Source organism: Wasmannia auropunctata, unplaced genomic scaffold (assembly GCF_000956235.1).
Source record: "Wasmannia auropunctata unplaced genomic scaffold, wasmannia.A_1.0 LD336071.1, whole genome shotgun sequence".
NCBI lineage: Eukaryota > Metazoa > Arthropoda > Insecta > Hymenoptera > Formicidae > Wasmannia > Wasmannia auropunctata.
The window spans coordinates 1,819,056-1,845,655 of NW_012026819.1; the positions used below are offsets into that span (position 1 = coordinate 1,819,056).

The 26,600-nt window shown below is 36.4% G+C and overlaps 2 protein-coding genes and 1 long non-coding RNA gene across 3 annotated transcripts in view; 1 reads left to right on the top strand and 2 right to left on the bottom strand.

Annotated features, from left to right (window-relative positions):
* Nucleotides 1-1,498: 1,498 nt before the first annotated feature.
* On the bottom strand, nucleotides 1,499-5,805 carry LOC105449910. Its single transcript, XR_974383.1, has 4 exons — nucleotides 5,550-5,805; nucleotides 3,757-3,885; nucleotides 1,866-2,312; nucleotides 1,499-1,794 (listed from the first exon to the last, which is right to left on the bottom strand). It is a non-coding gene; the product is annotated as an uncharacterized LOC105449910 (long non-coding RNA).
* An 83-nt stretch (nucleotides 5,806-5,888) lies between these two features.
* On the top strand, nucleotides 5,889-8,289 carry LOC105449911 (ES1 protein homolog, mitochondrial-like). The gene is made up of 4 exons (XM_011689372.1): nucleotides 5,889-6,195; nucleotides 7,271-7,557; nucleotides 7,800-7,963; nucleotides 8,027-8,289. Exons 1-4 carry the CDS (start codon nucleotides 6,046-6,048, stop codon nucleotides 8,239-8,241), a joined length of 816 nt encoding a protein of 271 aa, XP_011687674.1. The 5' UTR covers nucleotides 5,889-6,045; the 3' UTR covers nucleotides 8,242-8,289.
* Nucleotides 8,290-8,503: 214 nt separating this feature from the next.
* Nucleotides 8,504-26,600, bottom strand: part of LOC105449918 — a 57,205-nt gene continuing 39,108 nt past the window's right edge. The window contains exons 2-3 of the mRNA XM_011689377.1: nucleotides 18,915-18,952; nucleotides 8,504-11,194 (exon numbers count right to left, since the gene is read on the bottom strand). Of these exons, the coding sequence (XP_011687679.1) occupies nucleotides 10,271-11,194; nucleotides 18,915-18,952 (962 nt within the window). The 3' untranslated portion in view covers nucleotides 8,504-10,270. The remainder of the gene's footprint in view (nucleotides 11,195-18,914; nucleotides 18,953-26,600) is intronic.

Below are 26,600 nucleotides of genomic sequence, written 5' to 3' on the forward strand. Positions count from 1 at the left end.
TCGAATATTTAAAAAGAAGTAATTTCTATGTAAATTTTATTAGTAATTTATTTCTTACCATAAAAATTAATTAAATGAAAATTGTTGGAAAGATTGATTAAAAAGAAGTCGCAAATTATATTAGAACAAAGAGAAAGAATGAGCTTCTTAAAAATTAGAATTGTAAGAAGCAACAAGAGAGCATTGTCTTATATGCGCGCCCGTGTTTATTCTCAGTAAAATGTAAATGCTCCAATGCCCGTTTTTTTCCCCAACCACCCCCAGACCGTTTCGCGAGTAGATTTAAACTGCATATTCTTTCCGAAGGGCGCCAGGCTTAATACCGAAGTGTCGGTGTAAACCGCTTTATGCTGCCGCTTTATACCGACCGACCCCTTCGTTCCGCCACGAACGAGACCTCTTACTTATTCATTTATTCTGGCGAGATGAACTTTACGGAGATTTTAATGGCACTCTGACTTTCTTGATATTCGCGCGTAGGTAGACCTTTTAAATTTCGTTGCTGGCGAATGATGTATGCGATGCGAAACAGCCGTTTTGCTCTGAGGATTTAACGCCATTTTTGCATACATACGTTTACAACAGATTCGGTGAATATCTCGCAATTTACCAAACGGATTACCCTTAGTGAAAATCAGATCCTATTTCACGATCCTATTTGTCGCGAGAATACAAAGGCAAACGTCGCACTAACTGACACATGCGATTAATTATCGGCTGCCGTGATTACTCCTATAAGAGAGTTCACAGAAGGAACAGATTCAATATAGGAGAAATCTTAATTTACACAATGTTTGTTAACTTACTTTTGATAAATATACTCAAATCGATATTAATACCAAAAAGATTCGATCGTAATACATTAAATTTTTATTTATCATATTAGATTTTACGAACAAATTCGCGTGCGCGCGATTGAAATAGTTCAAATAAAAATTTAACAGAATCTTCTTATACATATACATATATATATATATATAATTATTTTATGAAAAATATTATGGGACATGCTAGCAATCCATAATCATAAATTATCACCCACATCCTCCTGTCATTGCTGGGATTCGATAATAAATGGTTCGCCATGTCATTAATCGTGGATCACCAGATATTCATTTTTCATAATTCGTCGAATGGTTGTTCAGAAATTTGCTAAAACTTCAGAAAGTGTATATACGACAAAAAGAAAATTTAGCGTTTTATAATTATTGTTATTTTTTTAAGTATTTATGTATATTTCTGTTAAATATTATGCAACATTCATGTAACATAAAACAGATAGAAATAAAAATATGAAGAAATTATATTAATTTCAATTATTTCAATTTCTCTGAAAAATAAAAAATAATATATTATTACAGTTCTTCTTAGAAGAACATGTTTCACATTTCTCACAGAGATTTCTTTCTAATGTTTTGTACTTTTTTTTTACTTCCCGCTCGTAAATTGCTCTTTGCAGACGCTCGTCTATTCTGCCAACCTCGCTTACCGATCGAGATTCGATCCTTCTCCTCCGGGACGCAGAACGTGGCCTCGGAACGCGAAGATAGACCTGGCCCAGAGGTGATGGCACACACCTAGTTTTGATTCACCTCATGGTATCCTGCCGGTCACGGGACTGACGGCGCGTAATTGTTCTCTTGTCTGGTTCTCGCACGGCATCCAGCACCCGCCATCCCCACGATTGCCTTCGCGCCAAGAATGCATAAACAGCCTCTTTTACCAATCCGCAATGCCGTAAGCCTTCGTCCGCTTACACTGCTTCTGATACTGATCCGTCGCTTTCACAAAAATCTAAAAAAAGCAAACCAATTGCAAATTTTCTAAACATTGCAATTATTTAAATATACTCAAAGAGTACCTACGTGTGATAGATTGCGTGTCTTCAATGATATCTTTAAAACGTCTTACGTCCCAATTTTGAACATGCAACATACTTTTACGTACATTGTAATAACGCTTAATTACTTGTTTACTTTTATTTAGAATCATATTTTCTTCGCACCGAGCACGTTTATTTAAAAAATTAAATTATCATCGTTCCAAAGCTTCATCTAACTTTACATTAATAACGAGTTCCACAGGTGAAACCAAATCTGTCGCTTCTTTTTTCAATAATCTAAAACTCGCAATCTCCGGATCGTTACTTCCGTATTTAACATCGCATCACTCCCGTCTCTGGAGTTTTATACGCATAAAGTATGGACGTAGCGCGACACGGCTCAGGAACCAATCAGCAGCGAACCGGGAAATTGACAAACGATCTCCTTTTTTCCTCCCCTGTCGCTCGGTCGCATCGTTATCGGGCATTCCTGCAAATCGAAGCGTCCAATACCGTTAATGGATTATTAATGATCGGCAGAAATGTCGCGCGGCTGCCGGCGGCGAATCGAGCTGCCTAGCAAGCTCGATTTGCCGACGCACATGTATCGGCCAGGATTCCGGCATCATTCGGTCGCATAATTTCCCGCACTGGCAATCATACCGCGCGACGATAATTGGCACACGACCGACAATCGTCGTAATTTCGCGTTCCCGCTGCGCAAATTCTGACGTGTGACACGCGACGGATCGGCGCTCCTGGGAGGCACCTCATTCAATTAGCCACTCAGTTACTCGCATCACATCGCATTTACCCATCAGACTCCCGCCCGGTGAACTCTCTGACGACCCTCGCCGCATCTCCTCGTCTGCGCGCCGTGGGGGACGCGCCACGAATTCGGTCTCCCCGCGAATTCGTGATTTAAACTTTTCGCGAACGACGACGCGCGGGGGTGCCTTCCACGGGCGAGACTCACGTACCGGCAAAGAGGATCTCACGAAGCTGTCATGCAGCAAAACGGCTTTAGTTCGCGTGTCAAGATACTGGCGGTTTTGTCTCTTCGCCACGCTTCGTCTGCGAAACTTCGTTAGTTTTCCTATCCGCGTGTCTTTCAACGACGCTTTATTAAGTGCTCGTTAAATCAGCGCGGGGAAAAATTGTTTTCGTATAACAGTGACTTGCCTCTATCTTGCAGGAAGAAACTAAACAACTTATTGTTAGTCTTAGACATAAGATAATACAAATGAATTTTTTACAATTTATTTATCGTATAATATTGTACATGTCATCTTTTTACTTTAAATTTAAGTTACAACATAGATTCACAAGCACTTTCCAAACTTAAATACGAATGGATTAGATCTCGTGTATTACAAGCTACTGTCCTCTTATTATAATTCGCATCGTTTCCATCAAGAAACGATAAACAGTAGCACTACAACCTTTTTCCCAGGGTCAAAGTAAATGATCGCCAAACCTATCGGCGAAGGTGGCGGAAGTCGCGCCGCGGAGCCGCAGAAGTTTCTACGAATCCGCGGCTGGTTGCAAACTTGCCGAAGGGTCGAAACCGCCGGCGCCGTGAAATTACTCGACGGGTACCTCCCACGGGGCCGAACTTGTCCGCGACAATTTCAAACTTATTTTAACATTCATATAAGCCCCGTGCCCTCGCCTCGTGTGCGAGCGCCCCTGAACCATCGTCTACGCATCCCTTTCGCTGCGTAACCCGAGAAGCCGACCCATGTACGACGTTCCTTCCTCGATGTAAGGACGTGCAAGCATAAGGGCGGCTTGGGATTTACATAAGATTATGCGTAAGCCTTCGTATGCCTCGCGGTAAGGGGATCGACGAAATGGTGTCGTGGTGAAACAACGCTCCGGGGTGCGCTCATCTCGCACTGATAATTATAATAAAGCGGCGTTGTATGACGTACGATGCGATAAGCGTCATTGTCGATTCGGGCGTAGTACAGACGATCCGATGTAATTTAAGATTCTTTTTTATCGGGTTTTTTTCAATGTTATCTAATCTTCAAATCTTGTAAGAAGTCGCACGGCAATATCTGAAGTATGTATGAGAAGAAAAACTTGGTTGAGAATAGCTATCTTTCGTTCTAAGTTTTTACAACTTCATTATTTTATTTATTATTAAATGTTTTACATGTATTTGATCAGTTTTTTATTTATAACTTGATAATTTGTTCAAATATATTTTTTACAATCATGTGTTTAAACAAATTCATCTGAATATAAATTTAAATTTAATAAATCATAAGAGACTCATATTCAAATTAGATCAATAATAGAGCTGTTGAGCCAAGCTGGGTGTACGTGCTAATAATATGTGTTGACTGCGGTGGTAAACAATCTTTAATATTATATAAATAACTAATATACAAATTATACCAAATTTCAACTCTTTTATGTAGCGATCATTCTCAGTGGGAATATAATGAATTAAATACAAAACTTATATGTCAACGCATTCGCTCTCAAATTATATTTGTCTGATGTTTTAACAGAAATTATCTTATCGTCTAGATCTTTTGGAAAGCGTCATCCTTAGTACATATGTATTGGAAACCGTGTGACTTACAGATAGATACATGTTAAAAATTTGAATATCTAAAAATCATGTTTTACAGTTCAATTCTAAATTATAGATTGTGTCAAAAATTGATATTCTCAAGCTGTTAGTATCCCAATGTGCATCCTTTAAGATGGAAAGACGGAATTCCGTCTTAAATACTTATACATATAATATATACTTATACTTATAATATATAAAAAGACGGAATTCTGTCTTTCCGTCTTAAAGGGTGCACATTGGGACACTAACAGCTTGAGAATATCAATTTTTGACACTATAATTTGACAATCTATAATTTAGAATCGAACCGTAAATTTACATGATTTCTGAATATTCAAATTTTTACATGTATCTATCTGTAAGTCACACGGTTTCTAATACAAATTAACTAAGGACGCTTTCCAAAAGATCTAGACGATAAGGTAATAATTTTTGTTAAAACATTAGACAAATATAATTTGCGAGCGAATGCGTTGACATATAATGTAAGTTTTGTATTTAATTTATTATATTCCCACTGAGAACCGATATGTAAAAGAGTCGAAACGTTTGATATAATTTGTATAATAGTATATTTATATGATATTAAAGATTGTTTACCACCGCAGTCAACACATATTATTAGCACGTACACCCAGCTTGGTTCAACAGCTATATTATTGATTGAATTCATATAAATAAATAAATTGATCTCTTTTAACAAATAGTATGCAAAAATAATCTTCGCTATCAGTAATAATATTCGCTTAGATAGTAAGAATATGAATATGAAGCAATACAAATAAATTAATACTGATTGCAATGTATGTAAAGGTTTTTAAAATTGAATAAATACACAGTAAATTACGAATTATTAATTTGTGTAAATGAAACGTATATAAACAATTCTTTTTCTATAGGCGATGCGGAGATCACTCTGTACATGCCGATAAAAATCGATTTTTTGGTAGATTTACAAACTACTTTATATTTCAATGAGCCAACGGGATTTATTATCACGCATAGCCGTCCTTTGCCTCGTGGCGTTGTTAAATCTTACCACCCACCCCCTGATGCGTTTTATATTCATAGTCTGTGCGAAAATTGCTCCTAGAGCACAATAAAGATTATACGAGCTATAAAGTAAATTCAACCTACCCTGCCGATGTTTATTTAAGCGTGGGAGATATTGCTACGGAGATATTGCTTCTTTTTTTTAATTTCATCTTTCCCCTTATCTGTATCCACTTTTTATATTATTCTTCTTTCTTGCTATAAAGCTTATACGAAATTGCAGTTGGGACAAACCGACGGTGGTTAATGCGACACCGTCGTATCGACCGGGTGAGAGACTTCCTCTGCTAGACATTCGAGGGCACTAACTGGAATTCCGAATAAGCCCGCACTCTTATGAAAATGGCTAGAACTTCACGGTTGCTGCGAGACGCGGTTAACAAAGAAGGTTCCTTTCTATAGAAACGCTGTTAGAAACAAGTCGCGATCGTGATCTCGATCTCGAATCGCGGCAGACATTTCTGCAAGAATTATTCGAAATTGCATATGATGCTTCGTGATGTGACGTGAAAAGACACGTTGCACGTTACACGTTTAATTAATAATATCAAAATTTACCTTATCCTTGTCCACGGAAGAAATGTTGCGATCACAAGTCGTGTCTCTCTTGCGACATGACAGCCCGGCTTTTATATCTGCGCTTTATAATAATCTCCACACATCGCAAATTTCCGCAGGAAAACGTAAAACGAAACAAGATAAAAGCTGTGAAGCCATACCTGTAGCCGTGGTAAGTACCAATTATTATACAATAATCATATCCTCTTTTAGTAAATGCTTCTTCATATTGATAAGGCAGAAAATATTTACGTGAAGTTGTGGATGTAATTTGTGCAAAGATATTTATGCTAAATTATTATTACATGTATTAACTTATGTACAATTTATCTATTTAAGAAAATCATGCATATAAATACTTGTTTTTGAAATATTGACTTATTTAAAGCATCTTGTAGGGTATTCCGTTAATCTGAAAGTTTATATTTTACGTATGTCCGTTTTTATCAAAGTTATTTATAAAAAAATTATACTTTTAATATCAATTAAATTTAAACATGCACTTACGCATGATGTTATAAAATTATTTAACATTTGGGAGAAAAATATTTGGTATTAAATAATCGTCATAATTTTCGTTTAATTCCCAGTTTAAACAACTGTAAGATACAGTTGCTCGCTTGAGATTCACCATGTCAGTGCTATTAAAAACTTTTTCCTTGTATGATTTTGCATATGAGCTAAAAATAATGTCAGTATTCTACTTTCGCGGCATGACGTAACGCAATATTTCATCGGTGCTTATTGCGGGAAGCGGTTAAAGTTTTTCTGTGCAAAAGAATTGCCGCAAGAAAATGTACCGGTAGTCGTTACTTGCGAGCTATTAAATTTCTGCGGTGATAATACATCTTTATAGCGCGAATGCGAGAGGTGTGTTTATGATATCATATTTTAGTGCAGCTCGTCACCTGCGTACGCGTAAAGAGATGTTAGGTGTTTCTGTATGAATTTACAATTTCCGATTTTTGTATTATCTGTATACTCGATTAAAATATACGTTAGTTTTCAGCACTTTGTAGATATTTGGCTGACTTATTTTTACATATTTAGAATTTTTTGGAATAATCGCAAATCTAAATGCATTCTCTTGTTACGATCAATACTATTTTAAATATAATATAGCTGGAAAAACTTTAAATATGCCAATTTTAATTTTTCTAACATATCTTTATATGTTAAACATGGAAGATATAGGTATTATATCTTTAATATTTAATAATTTTTGATAATACATTTGCTGTTTCTAGATATTATGTGGATGTGGCCGACTTGACGGCACCGAAATTTCGGAAGCTATTTCAGCAGCCATACACTTACGGCATAAAAAGATGAAGCCACTATTTTATGCTCCGGATATTGAAATTCGCGGTGTAGTCAATCATCTTACCAGAGAGATGGATACCACAAGTTCCAGAAATGCTCTCGTTGAAGCTGCCAGATTAGCAAGAACCTGTATAAAACCTCTGTGCGAGTGCGAAGCTTGTATGCATGGCGCTCTTATTATACCTGGAGGATTTGGCGCTGCACGCACTTTGTACGTGTTGATATGATAATTGAATAATGTGGAAATAGATAATAAAATGAAAAAAATAAAATAAATTAATATAATATAATATGTATATATATAGAAAATAGAAAGATATTTTTCTGCCTTATTAGGTAGTAAACGTCATAAGTGTCAACGTTATAGATTTCAAAGGCACATATTTCGACATTAAAACACAATAATAATTAAGCAAATTCCTAATTATTTTGCTTAACTTTTTCTTTATAAAGGAGTAATTTTGCCGAAAAAGGTACCGATTGCACCGTTCTACCCGACCTACAACAGCTCATTGAGGATTTTTATTGCGAGAAAAAACCAATCGCCACTATGTGTATAGCTAGTGCGGTTGTTGCCAAAGTGTTGAAGGGTGTGAAAGTTACACTTGGCAAGGACTGTAAGTCTGTTGATTTTATCGTTGATAGCCTTCATTTTGTAATATTTGAAAATTACTTTTTAGCACCGAAAAAAGACTGGCCATACGCTGATGCTATCAAGAAAGTCAAGGCCATGGGCGCTAAGATAGAAATGAAAGATGTTAAAGGAGTAACGATAGACAAAAACTTCGGCGTTCTCAGTACACCAGCTTGGTTGTACGAACCAGCTACTTATTCAGAAGTTTACGATGGTATTGGTAAACTCGTCACAATGTTAAAAAAATGCATGGAAAAGTAATTTGTATGCAAACGTCTTTGAAAATCATACATATTGTGTAATATGTTACACTTTGTTTATTTACTATATTATTTATATGTATTTTATATTTATATATAAGAAGCAAACATTTTTGTTACGTCAATCCGTATATTAATTTTATGATTCAAATATTTTTATTTCATGCAAATTATTTTTAAAAGATTTATTAAAATTATTGTTACCTACCTTACAGTGCATATTTTTTATAGAATTAACGTAGGATTATAGGATAGGAACGTTATTTTCGAAAAAATATATTTTATTTAATTTTTTTATCGCGCCCTTTCAAAATGAAGTGAGTTGAAGGAGACGCGCATGTTTTGAATAATTAAGTAGGTCAATAAGTTTAATGATACAGTTAAAATAGTCAACAATAAGTGAAACAACAATAAGTCGAGATCTACGGCGAAGAATTTTCGTCAATTTATGGAATCGTCTTTTTGTTTGTTCAGAAATTGATGAATTTCGTCCGGGATGAAAATCGTTCTGGAATTCTACGGGAATTCTAGTACGACTTCTTCAGTTAAGTGAATCGTTATTCCATAATTCATTGTAATTGAATTACAAGAAATGTGTTTAGAGTATTTCTTATTAAATCACAATTTCATCATGAATTAATTTTGAACTTAAGCAGCATGGAGAAAAATAATTAATATATTTTTATAACCAATAGCGAATACAAAATGAGCAGTCTTTATTAGTTTACTGAATATATATGGATCTTCACACACTTAAAGTATAGCCAATTAAAATTAATTTATTGCTGATGCACGCAAAGCCGCGCGTGTCTAACATAATATTTCACGGATAAACGCGATGGCAACCCGTTTCCGCTTTAGCTATAAAACATTAAAATATAGAAGGGCAGAGTCGAATAATTTATGGTAATGCCAAGAGAAGAGTTTTTCGCAAGTCAACTCGACGCGGTTAAAATTGTAATGCGTACACTTTTCACAGGTCTACGTCTTTTCGCTTTTCATTTTTACACTTTTAACACCTGAAACGAAACGTTACGTTTCAAAGAAAGAGGAGCAACGAATGTAAATGTAAAAACTGCTAAGAAAAATAGATCTCATATTCTGAAGTATATCCTACGTGATTACGCATTTCGCATAATTATAGGATAACGAGGCCGCGCGCACGAGCCTCGTGGTTTTAGCCCGAACGCAAGTGTCGTATGGTAAGAGTTACCGATTCCGGAATCATGGCTTACTCGAGCGTGACGTTCACGTACGAGCAAGTGAATTCAATCAACGTAAAAGGTCTCTGTGAATAATCGTTGCCAGTTAGTTTGCTTTGCAAGCGCCTCGCCGAAACGGGAACGTTTCTCCAGAAGGTGTTTGTACGACCGGCGAAACGTATATAGCACCACATGGAATTTCTTAATCGACGCACTGTAGTCTCGAAAAATCTTATATTTAGGATCCTTCAAACTCACACGCGTTACCATCTAACTTAGGGAATAATTTAAACGTTAAGGCCACGTGCGTTTTAGATCTAACAATTAGCCGATAAACAGGAACGGTACAATGCCTTATATTCTTAACGCTATCATCTTAAGTTCTACTAATTAATCCAAATTTTTTCGCATCGCTCAAGAAATGATATAGAAGTTTTGTACGGTGCTACGTTTAAAACTATAAACTGATGCTTTCGCTTATACCTCCGTATCGATACAGAGCGTCGGAATTCCAATGGTAGGAATTGTATACCGTATTTAACTGGCGACGCGCGTCGCGCGTTATAATTTCGAAATTCTCCAGTCGCCAGCTTTTCGGCTCGGTTCGAAAAGTTCGTATGCACGCACAGTATCGTCCGCACATGAACGAAGATGCGGACCCTCTCTGTTCCTGTCGCACGGTTTCAGTACATTCTTCTCCAATAATAGAAAAAAAAACGACGCTTTTCAGACTTTAGTTCTGATCTCGAGGCCAAATTCCGCGTTTGGGAGAAAATCCCGAGGTTTGCGTCCACATTAACGTACACTTTAAACGACATTCCTTTACGCTCAGCTGAGAGCGAGCAGCGGTTCGACGGACATGCGAGATCTTCTGGCTTTATCCTCCTCGTACTGCTTCATCTTCATGAGTTTCCACTTGCCCTTGCTTTGCTTCTTCTTCGGCTCTTCCGTAGTGGACACTTCCTCCGCGTTGGATCGCTCCTCTTCCTCCAACATCCTGAGAGTTTCAATGATATTCCTGGGTTCCGTGACACGTCCGGTGGAACTGCCGTTCTTGTTGGCGTACACCACGGAGAGGTGCGAGAAACTGGACTTCGGCGGCGCCGTGATGTCGGCGAAATCGCGGAAGTTCGCGAAGAAATCGCCGCCGCGTATCGGCTGGGGTTTCGGGTTTCTATAATATTGCGCACGACCGCGATGATAGTACGGATTGTAGAGGCTCTCGTCCACCGAGTACTCGTCGTTCTCTTTCTCCTCCGGATAGTAAGTGCCGCCGCGGATCACGCCGAAGTTACCTGACCCCAGTATGGAGTGGTGATCCTTAGTCGCGGCGGCCTGATAATTGCGATCGCGTTGGAAGTAGCCTAGAAATCTGTTAGGACGGTACTGCCGCTGCTGCTGCTGCTCCGCGAACGAGAGCCTGTGATTTCCAAAGAGCTCCGCGAAGGACGGGAAGAAATTTTGACTCTCGGTCTCCAAACGTCTGTCTCCCGCGTCAGAGAACTGCGCGATGGCAGTGTGATCCGTGTTCTTCGCCTCCTGATCTTTGGCAGCTTCAGGTTTCTCAGCCTCGGATGATTTCTCGTTACTCTTGTCGGTGGTGTCGGTTGACGTCTCGCGTTGATTGGTCTTTTGCGTGCTTTCCTCCGCGCGATCCTCCGGTTGCGCAGTCGCCCCTGACTCATCCGGTTCCATATACATGTCGGAATCGTCGTACTCCTCGCCTACCTCCGACGCCGACGCCACGGAGTCCTGAAACAGAGAGAAAAAGATTTCCCCACGGTTAGACTGAAAGTTAGCGTCGTCTTTCGAACAATAAACATCGATGCACTCGGGAGAAAGTCTACACGATGCAATCGACGCGCGAATGGAAAAATGTTTTACGAGTCGCTAAAATGCACTCTCCTAAATTCAATAGCTTGTAATTCATGAACTTTCCTCGCGCTTTCAAAACACCTGGTTATACACATCGGAAACCCGTGTAACGAGCGGAACAGTCGGTCAGCTTTAACATCAGGAAATTGATTTCAAACAACCATGAATTACTGTCAGTGGTCGTTCGTAAACGAACGTGATACAAACGTAAAAAAAAATATTAATTCTTCTGTTATATAATTTTTAATAATTTAATATTGTTTCAAAATGGCATTTCTACGAATACTTTCAATCACTTCAAATCACGTTACGTGATAATGGTGAATTATGCATTAACGGAAATTAAACAAGAGTTCTAGAAAATTAGCTTAGTTTTTTTTTTACAATTCTTACACAGTTGTCTTATCGCGTTTTCAAATCAGTTTCCTGATTCAAGAAAAAAAAAACGGGAACAGCCATTTCCTGAATCATCATTTTCTATACCATTTTTTAAATAAATCATTTCGTAGTATCTACAATACAGTGAAGGTTGCAGTGATTAGAGATTATTCAAGCCTGACAGGAAAGATTTCAATGAATGCGAGGTGCAACAGTTCCTTTCGCGGAGTGCATCAGCCGAGCGTGCAGGCCGAAGAGAGACGGCCTGCTGCGTGTTCGTGCAGTCCATCGTGTCCTCGCCTTGACATTTAAGGCATCTTCGTGCCAGCGACCGCCTATGCAAGACCAGTTACCATAAGCACGTTATGACTCGTACATACGTTGGTATACCGTCCACACATACCGTTCCACAATAGCGCGTTTCGATTGTGCACGGTGCACGCGTATGCTCACGCGTCGCGACGGTAATGCGAACGAAACGCATAGACGGTCGTTGAAATTGGTTGCAACACGTCGGCGACACGCCTAGCATTGTTACGAATATGTCAGGTCAGCACTCCAACGTAACTGTGTCTGCCTTCTCGAAGTTAATATAATACCTCGCTGCTGTATTGGAGTTACCTTTACAAACGCGACTAACGTAAGATTTGCCTCTTGTATACGTCAACTCAAAATTCGTGAAAATACTAGTAAAGGTTTTAATCTAATCACGACAAGACATTAAACTTCCAAGTTTTTAAGCAGTAAACAATGAGGTATGCACATTTTTTGTATTATGTAAATATCTAAATGTTTCATAATACTATAACCAAATGAGTAGAATAAATATGATTTTGCAATAAAGCGGTTATAAATCAGTGGCGCGCGAAAAATGTTTTGACAGAAAAGGATCATAGCCCTTGGCCATTCCGAATGTTACATGAACTTGTTTAAACAATAAATTCAGCATGCACCGGCGGACGCGAGTATGATGGATGCCTCATCGCGGTTCGTAATGAGAAATGAGCGATAGACTTGGCGAGCGAGATACTGTGCACGAAGTTTTGATCGTATCACGAAACAACGTGTCGCAGTTAATCATCCTGATATAATTGTAAGCCTTCTTCAACTAATGTAATTAGGTGGCACTGTCATCTTTACAGCAAGACAAATTGAAAGACTACCTTTGCGACATCACATATTACGTGAAAAATTACATGAATATTTCATAGTTTGCGAAACGATTAAATTAAACTTAAATTAAAATTTTTCAATCCAAGTGTTCATTAAGCTTTATTGGCGCGTAATCATTAAATATCCATATTATTAGTAATTACGGAGAGTTAAAATGTGCAATCGTTAATTTTAATTAGAAAACAAATTATTTGCAATATTATTAATTAATTTTTAATAAAATCTTTCAAAATTTTGTTGTATGATATGGCGTATGCGGATAATCTATGAAATAATAGAAGATAAATAAAAAATCTCGTTATTGAAAGTGATAAAGATAGAAGACAGTAGTAGACATATAAAAGTAGTTTTGCACATTATCATCTAATATACATAGAATATGAGGATAAAAAGCTATAATTATATGATTAGAAAACACGATTTAATCAGTCAATCATTCGCATGATTTGCAAGATTGACGTTGCAGTAAAAGTACTAGCATTCCAATTTTTATTTGTTCCCCGATATAGATCTGAATGTTTCATGATATGAGTATTCATCAAAGTTCACTGAAATAAAGGGTATTATTATTTCTAAAAAAAAAAATACACGAACATAAGCGTCATTTTAACAAAATGGATGAAAGGACTGTGTGTTATAGTAATAGATATAACGTGTATTTATGTCATATTATTAGGTAACTGTTTAAATGAAAATATTAAGCTTTCCAACCTCAAGACATATTGGACATACTTGATTTAATGATAAGAAAGTTATAAAACAGAAAGACGTATTGCAATTGTCATACATAATTACAGAGCGTAATTAGTTCCGCGATTTGCACACCTGACAGATATACTTTCGCTGGGCCAAGTGATTTTAAACTTGGGAATTAAAGCGTTACTGATCAAATAGCACGCGTTTGACTAGAAAGTTCTTACCGCTTGCTTGTTCGTACAAACGTATTATCTATTTCGACATTTTATCTCAACATTTTAACGTGCAATATTTAAACGGGATTTAAAGCATCACGAGAGGCTTAACATTCTCTATAACGATCGAGATAGATTGAGAAGAAAAAGGGGGAGAAGACGCGGGAAGGACACGTTATTATTACGCGATTACAGGACGCAAATTAGTATCGCAACGCGTTCTCGTATGAAATGTACGCGCGCGATACACCTGCAAATTATTATATTATCTCGTCGAAGTGCATGCAGTACCCAATTAGCAGGAACGTCTCTACTCCCAGTTGGTATAAATTATATGTGAATTAGGGACAATCGGTACACAGAAGAAACCGCGGGCTATACACGATAGATGATCCTGTAATTCTTAGCGCAGCGCGAATCATTGTATGAAGAAACTTGAGCTTTATTATCGAAGTACATGTGTTATGATACGCGAAAGTGCGGCAATCACTGTAGAAATCCCAACAAAATCGACGATGTTGATCAGCGATCAATCGATTGTAAAATACAAGTTAATGATTTTATAATGTCTCTTCTAATTCTCTGATTGTAGCTTCGCACTTTTCCTTCTCGTTTAAAAAGTTTAGATAAGCCTAAGTAAGATTTTTTAAAAATTAATTTAATAAAGAATTGCACTAAACATTAGAAGCTGTCATTAACGGTTTTCATTTATTTTTTGTGCTTAAGTCTATTCATTTTAAAAAATGAGTATTACAGACGCTCGCTTTGCGCGCACTATTTAATGTTTTTCGATTTTGACTATATTGTTGCTTTTATGTTGCTCCAAGATAGCGTTAAAACATTTACAAAAAATAATATTGTTACGTCTATTAAACTGGTACAGTCATCACAATCCAACTTGTACAGAAATTACCTTCTATTTAATTGCTTTAATTTTATTGCTTTAATATAACAATTTCCGATTTTGTTGCTAATAATTTATCCCGACCGATTGCGCCGCGCTAAGTTCTGCCTTCTTTTAGAAAGGATTACGAAGTTACAAGAAACAATGAGAGAATTGTTATTTATTATTAACAAAAAAAATGATCTAATTTATCTGATGATCGTGTCGTTGTTCAAATAGAAATCGAACAATAGTCGGTGTTAATAATTATACGGATAACTATCTTAATTTATATAAATTAATACGAAAGAAGTATTTTATTTAAACGAGATAATATCTCTGAATTTATCGATAAAGTGTAAAATATTCATGTAAATTCCGTATAAAATATTCCTGTGGCTACGCAATGTTCGATCGATATACCAAACAAGATATTCTACAGATACCAATACGAGTACAATATTATAATTTAATACTTTAAATTAATTAAAATAAAAAATTTTATAAAAATATTGGAATCATTACGGTTTTCGAGATAAACAATCAAAGCTAACAAAGAGAGAAATTGTAATTGCGCTTACGCAGTTACAATTATACATTAAAATCTATCATCTATTATTTTTTATATCTCAGATAATATTAATTTTAACTTAAAATCTATTTTAAATTCTCTATCATTTTTATCAAGAAATTGTTAGCGTCAGTGAATTTTTTACAAAACAGTAATTTGCTATCTTCTATTTTCTATTTTCACTTCAATTACTTTTTCGAATAAATCGTACGAAATATTTACTTTGATAAATAATCTCGATACGCTTACTAATCGTCAATGGTGAGAGTTAATTAATGGTCGATCGTTGATGATCGCTGATCAGTTATAGTGATTGTATCTTCCTTGATACTTATCGTGATCCGAAGGATAACATTATGACACACAGAAAGGATCACGTCGCTACGTATTGCGATATTGAGTTTGTACTATGTAAGGGATAATATGATAAGTGCAGCGCGATTCAGGCTGTTACGCGCCAAGGCCAAGGCCAACCACGGCCATGTAATTAATAATTAAACTGTAAATGTAAATGATTCATTTTATATGTCGGAATTTGGGATATAATTTTAATTCTAATTTTATGTGCTGTGTAAAAGCCTATTTTAGATGGTTTATAATTTTTGTTAGACTTTAAGATAAAAATTCGGTACGTTTTCATTTATAATTCACCTGTATATTGTATATGTGTGTAATTTAATACGTATTTTATATGTACAATATATGTATTTAAATTTTCCCCAATTGTTTTTCGTGTTATTGGCATAGAAAATTACAAACAGAATTTTATTCTGCATTTTGATGCGAATTATAGACTTTTAAAATGGGCTCAGTACAAAAAATATTTGAAAAATCAGACAAACATGTATATTAAAGTGCACACATATATACACAGCATATAAAATTCTAAATTTCATTTGGATAATTACAGAATTCTAACTTGAATTATAGATTCAGGCCTTGTCTACGGTGAGTTTATAATTTTCCTTCTTTAATTTTTTGCATACATATTTTAGAATTACGCCGTATACCGTAGCAATTAATTAATATTAACAAATCGATCTCTACTCACACAAATGTAAACTGTTACATTACGTTTTTTTTTTTCTAATAAAGACGTTTAAATTGAAAATCAATAGTTATACATATTTAACGACTCTAATGCATTTGAAAAACGATACGCGAGAGGTCGTCCATTCAATGTAAAATGAATAAGAAGTAAGAAACAGAATATTCGTATAATTTCGTTCGTTGAATTTGGCGATTTGGTATTTTGGTATACAACGGCGCGCGACGCCCGCCGCCCGGCGCTCATTGTTTACATCGTCCGCCGGCGATGGCCTTGGCCTTGCCTCGGGCGCCGCGGCGTATCGTAGCGGCCTACTGTGTACGGGCGGCGGGCGCTCGTCTTGTTATCATTCGCACAGCGCGACCGAGTGGGGAAGGTAGGGCGCGATGTCGTAGCGCGTTATTTTTCTGCGAGACGTATAATCGCGAGGAATACCAAGGGAAAACGCAATCATTCGAGATAATTATAACAATAGTCAGGACGTACGATTAATTAGTAGCTTCCGTCCATAAATACATCACGCCGGTAAAATGCGATACAATGGCCATTCGATGGCCATGTTACGAAAAAGCGATAATTTACGATAAATTGGTTGGCCACCGCGCCGCGTCGCCTCGTTGCCGCGCGTGTAGGCTACATTCAGTAAGCAGGAGCTCCCCGTCGACGGCATTCGCAAGCGCACCGAGGTCGCGAGGTATCTCTTTTTTTTACTGATTTGTAAGGCAAATTGTTTCGCGCAATATTGCTTGCTCGAGATTGAAAAAACGATATAGGCAGCGGCGTGTCGCATTTGAGACTATTTTTATCGCTCTAAATATAACTGTGTTCTCGATATATATAATTATTACCGGCAACTTGAATAATACGCGAATCGGTGCGTAGAACGATTCGGAAAGTAACGAGAAAGCATGATAATGTCAATTAAATAATAACACAATTTACAATTCATTTGAGATTCGCGTATTCTAAATTTGTTGCGTACGTACGCCTTGACGGTATATTTTCGTATACGGCCCATCGCGGCTTTGACCAGTAGTTAACCTAATCGGCGCTGAGTCGCACGTTCGAAGTGAAGTTGCCGTACGACGCGACGCTACATTCATAGCGATGCTATAGTTTCGTCAGCCATTATCGGAGCATTACGTGGTGCCGAAACGAGTCGTGCCCGTATCAAGTAGCGTCCTGAGGCGCGTGATCAATAATTACAGTCGTAGTTGACCTCGCATTTGTAATTTCATCGACCGTGTGATCATAAGTGTTTCGTATATCAACGATTAAAGCGTATCATCGTCGAGTCTCGTTTAGATTTCGTCAGTTTGCAAAATGTCGCGACGCGTCGTGTCCGTCAGTGTGTTAAACGCTAATCGACATACGAGTGTCGAGTCAGTCGAGTGAATCCCAGCGAATCGTTCTATCGTTTTTTTTGTTTGTTTCTTCAGTTGTTTACTTCCATCGTGATATGATAAGTGCGTCGCGTATCATTAATCGGGAGTGCCACGCCAAGTGACGCGCGATCGTCTTATTCTGATGATTAGCGCGAGTAGTAATTAATCGAATTTCCGCGAGTGTGTAGTGATTTCGAGGGAATCTGAGAGGAGGAGGAGGAGGACGAGCAGGAGGAGCAGGAGGAGGCCTGGGAGGCATCGAGCGACGGCGGAGCAACCACGAGGTGATTATCTCATGTTATTTGTTACTCGTAGAGAACCTCCTTGATTCCTTAATTCTGTGAGTTTCTGTTAATCCTTGTTTAATTTCTGATTATTCATTGGGATAATTTGTGTAAAAATAAAAGATTTTTACTCTGAAAATTTTAAAATTCATATTTAAAAACCTGATCTTGAACTGTCTTTTTCGGAGTTATATAATTATTTTATGAAATGTTTACTTGAAAGGAAAATGGGATAAATTCGTGCAATTATTTTTCAGTTATTGGCACGAGTGTCAATTAATCTCACTTGTACATTTTATTTGTAACTCGCAAAAAGGAATTCTTAATTCTTTGTTTAATTTTCGATTGTTCATTGATTAAAAATTGAGATCTTAAAAATGAAAAAGTTTTGCATTACAAATTTTTTAATTAGTAGTTGAGAAATTAAATTTGATTTTTCTAGAAATTGCGTAATTGTTTTATGAAATATTTACTTGAAAAGCAAATAAAAAACTCAATTTACGTAATAATTACTTCTTAGATATGAATTATTTTGGACGCAAATTTAATTTGGATTTTATATTCGTATGTTACAGATCAACGTAGTTACAACTCCGCTGTTGCGCATCATATTGGTGAGTCACGAATAATCTTTTATTTAATCAGAGGTGTAAATAAATATCATTACATTCATGGTGATAAATGTAAGTACGGACTGATGAAAATTCTACGGGATACCATTAGTAGTCGAAAATTTAGAAAAATTATTATTTTTAATGTTTTTCATGTATTAGGATTTTCTGCTCAATTAAGTTACTCTTCGAAATATGCTGTAAAAAATATCGTTCAATAATGGATTGAGTAATTGTATCGCAAATTTTTTTTTTAAATTAGACTTTAGATATGCGAATTGTACGATAAGGCAATTATATGTGGAACGCGGGGAGCCTGTTTTTTTTTATTAGTCTGCGAAAATTTTTCTTACCTCGTGTACAACTGTGTCCTCGGGAATCGGCGCTCCATCTGAAACAAAGAACAGGTCTTTGTGAAAAAGATTGCATCGCACTGGCAGGCTTATATGCGACATATACGCAACATGGTTTAAATTGCGGGTACCGATATTTACGACCCAGTTATGCACCGTGGGCAAAGAGCGAGGTATTTCTCGCGAGAAAAACACGCAGCCGAGAAACGTGTAGGGGACGACTTCAATAGTCGATATCGGGGAACTCGATAAAATATACGATTCATTAATTGCAATCCATTAATGATCACGCTCGATAATAGCGCGCGTAGATTATCGAATCGGCCGCGTGCAGCCAGTGGTTGCATATTAAATCGCGATCTCCAAGGAGCTTCGTGGAACACCTTGAGAACGCCACGTAGATTTATTATATTGGCAGCCACAGAAAGACATCGTACAGAATGTACTGTATACAAATCGATTATTCACGCTTTCATTTCTTATGAGATTAAGAAGTATCTGAATTTGGTAGTGTAACCGATGATCATTTTTTTTTTACATAAGCCGCTTTATATTCTTTATAACGATGTCTGAATTATAGAGTAGTGTATTAAATTATTTCTGTAAACTCAATACAGTTTCCGATAAACGATAAAATCGCACGTTTTAAGATGGCAACGCGAAAGAGATACGTACTTACAGAATGTAAATTGAAATTAGCGATTGGAATTAATTAACTATTTTGTTTCCAAACCGGCTATTCTTGTTTGTCCTTGAAACAAATTCGATCATATTCGTCGATTTTTATAAGCGTGAACGTTTCAAATGTTAAATTATGGCCACGTGTCTTACGCAGATTATCGATCGTCTATAGTGACTTATTTAAAAACGTATTTATGTGAAAAATAAAAAAAAAAAGATGATCGCGCGTTGTTCCGGGGCATCCAATCGAGCTATTATTAATTAATCCGCGGACATTGGATTTCCTTAATTAGTTCGTACCTTACCGACGGGCGATCTTGCCAGGTTTCTCTCATCCTCGAGACGAGAGAAAGTCAATTACGTCGATGACAAGTCGACGCTTACCGAGGGTTTAGTGCGTCTCCAGAGATCCCTGCGCGCGGAGCGTGTACCAAGTTAAGACCCTGGTTCCCTCGACACCGCTTGTCAACCGGTGTCTGAGACACATGGCACTGGGTCGACAACGCTTCCGACATTCCCGTTTTTTTTTTATCATCCGCCACAAATCTCAGGTGCGCGTCGACCATGGACGGTCAACGTTATGAGCAAATTATACCAGAGGTAATCGTTTTTAACGAGATATGTACGATATTTACGTAATACGACTAAGCAACGATTGGGCAACGAGAAAATCGCCCGCAACGCAAATTCTGATTAGTTCTGTGATTACGCATATATTCATTCTCGCGCTGACTGTCCGAACTTTACATATTCGTTTTTTTTTCAACGCACCATCTGGATTTGTCGAGTCGCTCGCTCGCGGCGAGAACTATCCGATTTTCGGATCGCATCGAAAGGAATTAGCTCAATGGACTTGTTAAATCGCGGTCTGTCGACGGTATTTCACCACGCCAATTACGGTCCGCCGCAATGTAATGAGGCACCAACCGGCAATTTGTTGGTGTGATTCCGCGGGATTCTCGTAATTTATCGTGCCGCGTATCGCGATTAGGAATCACGGGCCTTGACCACCTTCCGCTTGTTAGATCGCAAAAGATACGGCACCTTTGATATACTATAATATAATATATAAAATATATATAAGAGAAAATTTTAATTAAATATTATTAAAAGATAATTTTATATAGCATTAATATAATTGTTTCAAAACGGACTTAAATTTGTATAATAAATTGATTTGTTAATAAAATGGATAGTAATATGATTTTTTTATATACTAATAAATAACGTAGGAAATTAAAATATGGTAATTTAGTCACGTTCAAGTAAATATTAATAAGCTTTTAACGTAGTAAACATGTATTACTCGAGAAAAAAGTTCATGCATATTTTTATATTATTGATTTAATGAGTAATAACTCATTGAATAAATAATTTTGCGCGTGATTGTAAAATTTTTGTGGAAGTAGCGAGAACAATTGAAAGTAATGGTTGACATAATAGTTGTGAGACGGAAGTGTAAAAAATATGTTCTAAGCAGCAATAGAATATAAAATTTACTTCGGTATGCGTCGGCTCTTTCAAGTTAGACCGAGCATGAAAATGTCAATTAATTAACCGCTAATATAGTCTATACGTTCACGCACGGTTTCGTTTGCTACATTTATTTTCGTAGACGAGGTCTGCATTGAGTTCAGTGAGGAAGCGTTGCACGATGACACGGCAATCGGTCTTCCTTAAACACGCATGACGTACTTTACTTTCTAGCGACGAACCGCGTCGCTTTCTGCATAATAGAACAATCAAGTCCGGATGACGAAAGGTACGCAGGCTCCGTGTTTCGTACGTAATGTAATTCTTGAGTAATAGTCCAGTCTGCCGGCTGTTACTTTCGACAATGCCGCCGCGAGTTGGCGGACCGAAGAACTATTGTGCATTTCAAATAAAATAATATATCGTATACTTTAGATATAGATTTTGTACGAGCATTGTGAGATCGATATGTGTCGCTTACAATCGTTATATTAAATATCGTATATATCTCATTAAAAACGATTACTTCTGGTATAATTCGTATTAATAAATTTATTGTCTACATATATTAATAGAAATTAATCCAGTTAATAATTTTTTTATTTACTAATTATATATACAGGGTGTTTCCAATCACCGGCAATCGGAACACACTACCAGATTAAACGTTTTATCCCGAAACTATCGAGCCTAATAATTTGTTGATCCGCAGTGTAGTTAATTAATAAATTATTTTCTAAAATTAATTAAATTAATAAAATTTTGTAAAATTAATTTTATAATAAATAACATAATTTCTTACAATATTAGTAATACATAGAATACTTTGAAACACAGTGAATGACACAGATAAAAAATTTTTTACGATCTCAGACTTAGTGTCACACTGTCAGATTAAGCATTTTATCCTGAACACTAAGTCTGAGATCGTTAAAAATTTTTGATCTGTGTCATTCACTGTGTTTCAAAGTATTCTATGTATTACTAATATTGTAAATTATTGTTATTTATTATAAAATTGATTTAAAAAAATTTTATTAATTTAATTAATTAAAAAAATAGTTTATTAATTAACTACGCTGCAGATCAACAAATTATTAGGCTCTATAGATTCGGGATAAAATGCTTAATCTGGTAGTGTGTTCCGATTGCGAATGATCGGAGACCCATGTATTGTAAAAATATTAATTAACATATATATGATTTTCTCAAAAATATGTTAGGAAATTTAACGCAGGAAATATTAATTATAAGGAAATTTAACGCAGGAAATATTAGTTTAAAATAAAAAATTATTTTAAACATGAGCTAAGTATTTTTATGTACGAATGAAAATACATATCCGTCTCTTGATATTTCCGCTTTTTATCCTTCCGCCTTATAGAAGCTCATGCAGGCGCCACTTATTATTAAGCATTAATTTGCCGGCTACATGGCCCCATTTTTCAATGACATTCTATCCAATAACAATAGAGACGACACCAGTGTGCGAGAAGTCCTCGCGTGTGTGGTATCGTCACAGTCTCAACATTGTCCTAGCGACAGTACTTGCGACACAGCCGGAGATGACGCTTTACTATTGCGCTCGCCTCGCGTGAAAAAAAAAATATTGCGCGATCATAACTTGATGAGAGTCGATAAACTTCGCAACACCTATATGTCGCTTCACGGTTTATGGCGATTCTTTCATCCATCGAAACTCTTAATTAACCGGAGTTTACATTACGTATTTAAGAGAACATTCCATGAAGAATATAAAAGTGTTGCAGTTGTCACAGTACCGCAATTCGCAGTGCAGCATAATTTAAAGTAAACCTTACAAAAAAAAAATAACATCCGCATCCTCAATAAAAACAACGGCAGTAGTAATTACATAAATGAATATGATTAGATGTTACGGTTTACGTGTAACTAACGCGAAGGCACTAAAACGCGAATTTTACGATAGTACGAACTGACTTGTTAGTAAAAGAAGCAATTTTATTGCTACTAGGAAACGCAGATTGGCAAGCCTTTATTTTGTGCCCATTGAGTGTTTTTTTTCTCTAGTTGCTTGCTATCTATAAGCCACTAACTTATTATTCTGTGGATTTTTTCGGTTCCAGCTAATTGCTAATAATCCGTTTCGATATAATTTCAAAAGCATATCTATAATCTGTAATGATTATATGTAGATTAGATGTAGGAAATATCATTATATAATATAAACATATCATATTGGTAACAACCAGAAAATTTTAAATAGTAAGTTTAATTTCTCATATTTTAATTTCTCATATTTTTACATGTTTGAGAAGCTTTCTAAATCTATAAACGATCAAGTATTTTTGTTTATAAAAATTACGATCCTTGCATGTCATGAATGTTTCAATTTATTTATATGTTTCAGTAATAAAATGTATACAATTTATAAATTTTTTATTAAATTAAAAAAAGATGCGCAGTTATTTTTATTCATATAAATGTTTATTGTTAGCGAATTTTTATTAATATATGATAAATTATTCAGTATTATAATTTAAAATTTACGATAAAATCGATCGGTATGTGTATGAAGTGACACAGGCTGAAAAAAATTTGTAACATGTACATTTCTCTCGTACAACATTCATTATATGCCGGACGACATGCTGATACTGATTGAAAAACGAGACGTGGCACAGTCTGCCGTTTTCCACTCCAGTGTAGCCGCGCACTACTTAGAAATTGTAATAAGTACGCGAACGACATAATCAAATCGCAAATCAGGGGTTTCAAGATTCTTACGGGTGCACAGACAAGGAAGTCATTACCATCGGTCGAAGTACGTTGTTCCTCTTGTTCCTTTTTTCGCCCTAGGACGCGATAGGAAAAGACGCGGATTATTACATGAAACGAGAAGAAAATTTCGTACTGGGTGGATTGAAATAGGAGGACAGATGCTTCCTGCTTTCGAACTTTCCGAAAAATCAGTTACGGCGGGCGGTGCCGCTGGCTATTAACACGTAACCAAATAAGATATCGCGAGAAAGACGTTTTCGTGATTTATCAACTTTTCAGATCTGAATAAGTAATGAAGAAAACGAATGAGGTGTTTAAATCTTTAGTGTCGAATGGAATAGATTTCAAAGTAATGTTTCTTCAATGTTATAAGCATGACGTTATTGAAAATATGTAATCGAAAAGTAATAACTGTTTATAAATGTTTATAATTTGATCACATGCGTGAAAGAGTTAAACGCTGATAAATATTCGATAAAAGCATCTAACAATGAACGACACACTTCTGTTCATTGTAAGAAACGGTCTTCGCATCAATAATCGTTAATGAGACAGGCGCGCTTGATTTTATGTTCTCATAAATTTCTTCGTGATTTCGACATAAGATTTACCCTAGATGAGTCTTCTTTCTCGTGACGAATCTGGCGTATTGCAAGGAACAACGTTACCGCGCGCGAGCTACCTCATTAATCGATCCCGTAATCACGAGTCTTGTGTATCGGCATCTGCATCTTGAATCAGCTCGATGTCAATAATTGAAAGAACAGGTTACATAGGAGCTACAGGATTTCCGAGATTGTTGCATGAAGTATTGATATAATCTTATAGTCTTTCACATGTAAAATGATCTTTGGAAATTTAACTAAAATTTAACTAATGAAAATTTAACTTCTCAATTATTATTTATTTAATATTATATTGCAAATTTTTTTATTTTGTTTTTAATTTTGATATATTAGAAAAATTCTGATACATTATGTATTGCACAAATAAATGCGTTATATTTGCAATTTTCGTACAGTACATATTAACATAATTATTGTTAATTACATAGTTTATTACATAATTGCTATTTTACTACCATCATTCTAGATTAAAAGCATAATGTGTTAAAACTTCAAAAATACTTTGGTTAACTTTGTTTATGAGATGTTAATTTATACTGTAAAAAATCAGATAGCAAAAATTGCAGATATCAGGCGTTAACGATATGCATCGTTAATAATCACGCATATCATGGGAATCTCACGGCATAGAACGTGGGAGTTCGAAACTGGCCACACCTTTATCTTTGTTGAAAGATTGCGTTGAAAAGGATGCCGTGAGGAGAAAGAGAGATAGAGAGAAGAGCACTCGTCTCTCGAAAATATTTCTTCTGAGAGTGAAAGCATCCGGCTCGCTATATACCTTCGAAGCAGCCCCGGTGCTGCACATTATACGTATATAGTAGCAATAGCCTCGCGGGGGGAAACGTGACGACTTTAAACTTTCGTTTAATTTATCGCAGCGTTGGCGAGAATTCAATCACGAACTTTCTCTCGAAGGGAAGTCTCGATGAGATCGGCGAACTGTTTAACGCGGTACTTCCTTTACGCGCGAACTCTCTTCCCTCTTATCGTATATATTACTTTATATCTGACATTGGATGACGAAGATTTCACCACAGTAAGTAGATTTCACCATCAGATTTTTCGATAATGCGAAAATAAGTGAAAACGGGGTAAACAGCGAAAATATACCTCTAACGGTTGTCCTATATTATACGGTTTGAAGCTGAAATAAATGATAATGATGATTGGTGACAGGCTTGAATGATGTATTCCTTGTGTTTCCCGTCCATGCCCGACTTTGATCAAGACACATGGCTCCTAACGATTTGTCCGAAGTCGCTTAAAAAAAAATTTACTTTATCCGGAGGACATAGAGATTTTGCAAGAGCGGCACTCGGCGTTAAATTGAGAGTACAATGATTTTTTGTGATACACACCGCATAATCAACGGTCGTTATATCGCGTTGTAACGTCCGAGACACGACGCTTGAGCAATGCTTTATCACAGGCTGACACGCTATATAAGTACTATATTTCATATAAGAGACCGGATCAAACGTCTCTTTGCGATTCGTCGCACGGATAAGAATCTCGAGTTTCGGCGTTTCGTAGTTTCTGTACAAGAGACAAGGATCTTACGGAATTTGTTCGGGTATTAATATTTTCGTGCATGAAAACACGAGAACTTAGGTATGCGAATCATATGTGTATATTCGCCGCACGATGCAACAGCATGCATATTATGGATCTCCATTTTCCTCGCGCCTCATGGAATATTGATCAGTATTAATCACCCCTTTCGCAGGTGTGCATTATGTCGAAAGTATGCTATTACAGATGCGGTGCACACAGCGCTTTTATTCTAATCGCTAATATTTGCGCGACATACGTAATAGTGAAAAGAGTGAAACATTTCAGTTTCACCGAATATATCATTATAACAGGAGCAATTCCGTACGCTTAGAGGCGATGACTTCCTATTAAAAAAATTAATAGAATATAATAGTGATTAGTTAAAAGTAACGATTTTCGGCTATAGGAATGTTAATACTATGCTCTTAGTTGGAAGAGATTGACCTTGACAGTGCTGTCAACCCATTTAGCCAGTGTTCTCTGGTGTGACCACGGTTCGATGCCACTTTCACGATCAGAACTATATAATTATCTTGCTGCGAGGTTCCTGTAAAACTCGTTTCAGACTCGAATATGTGAGAAGAAGGGA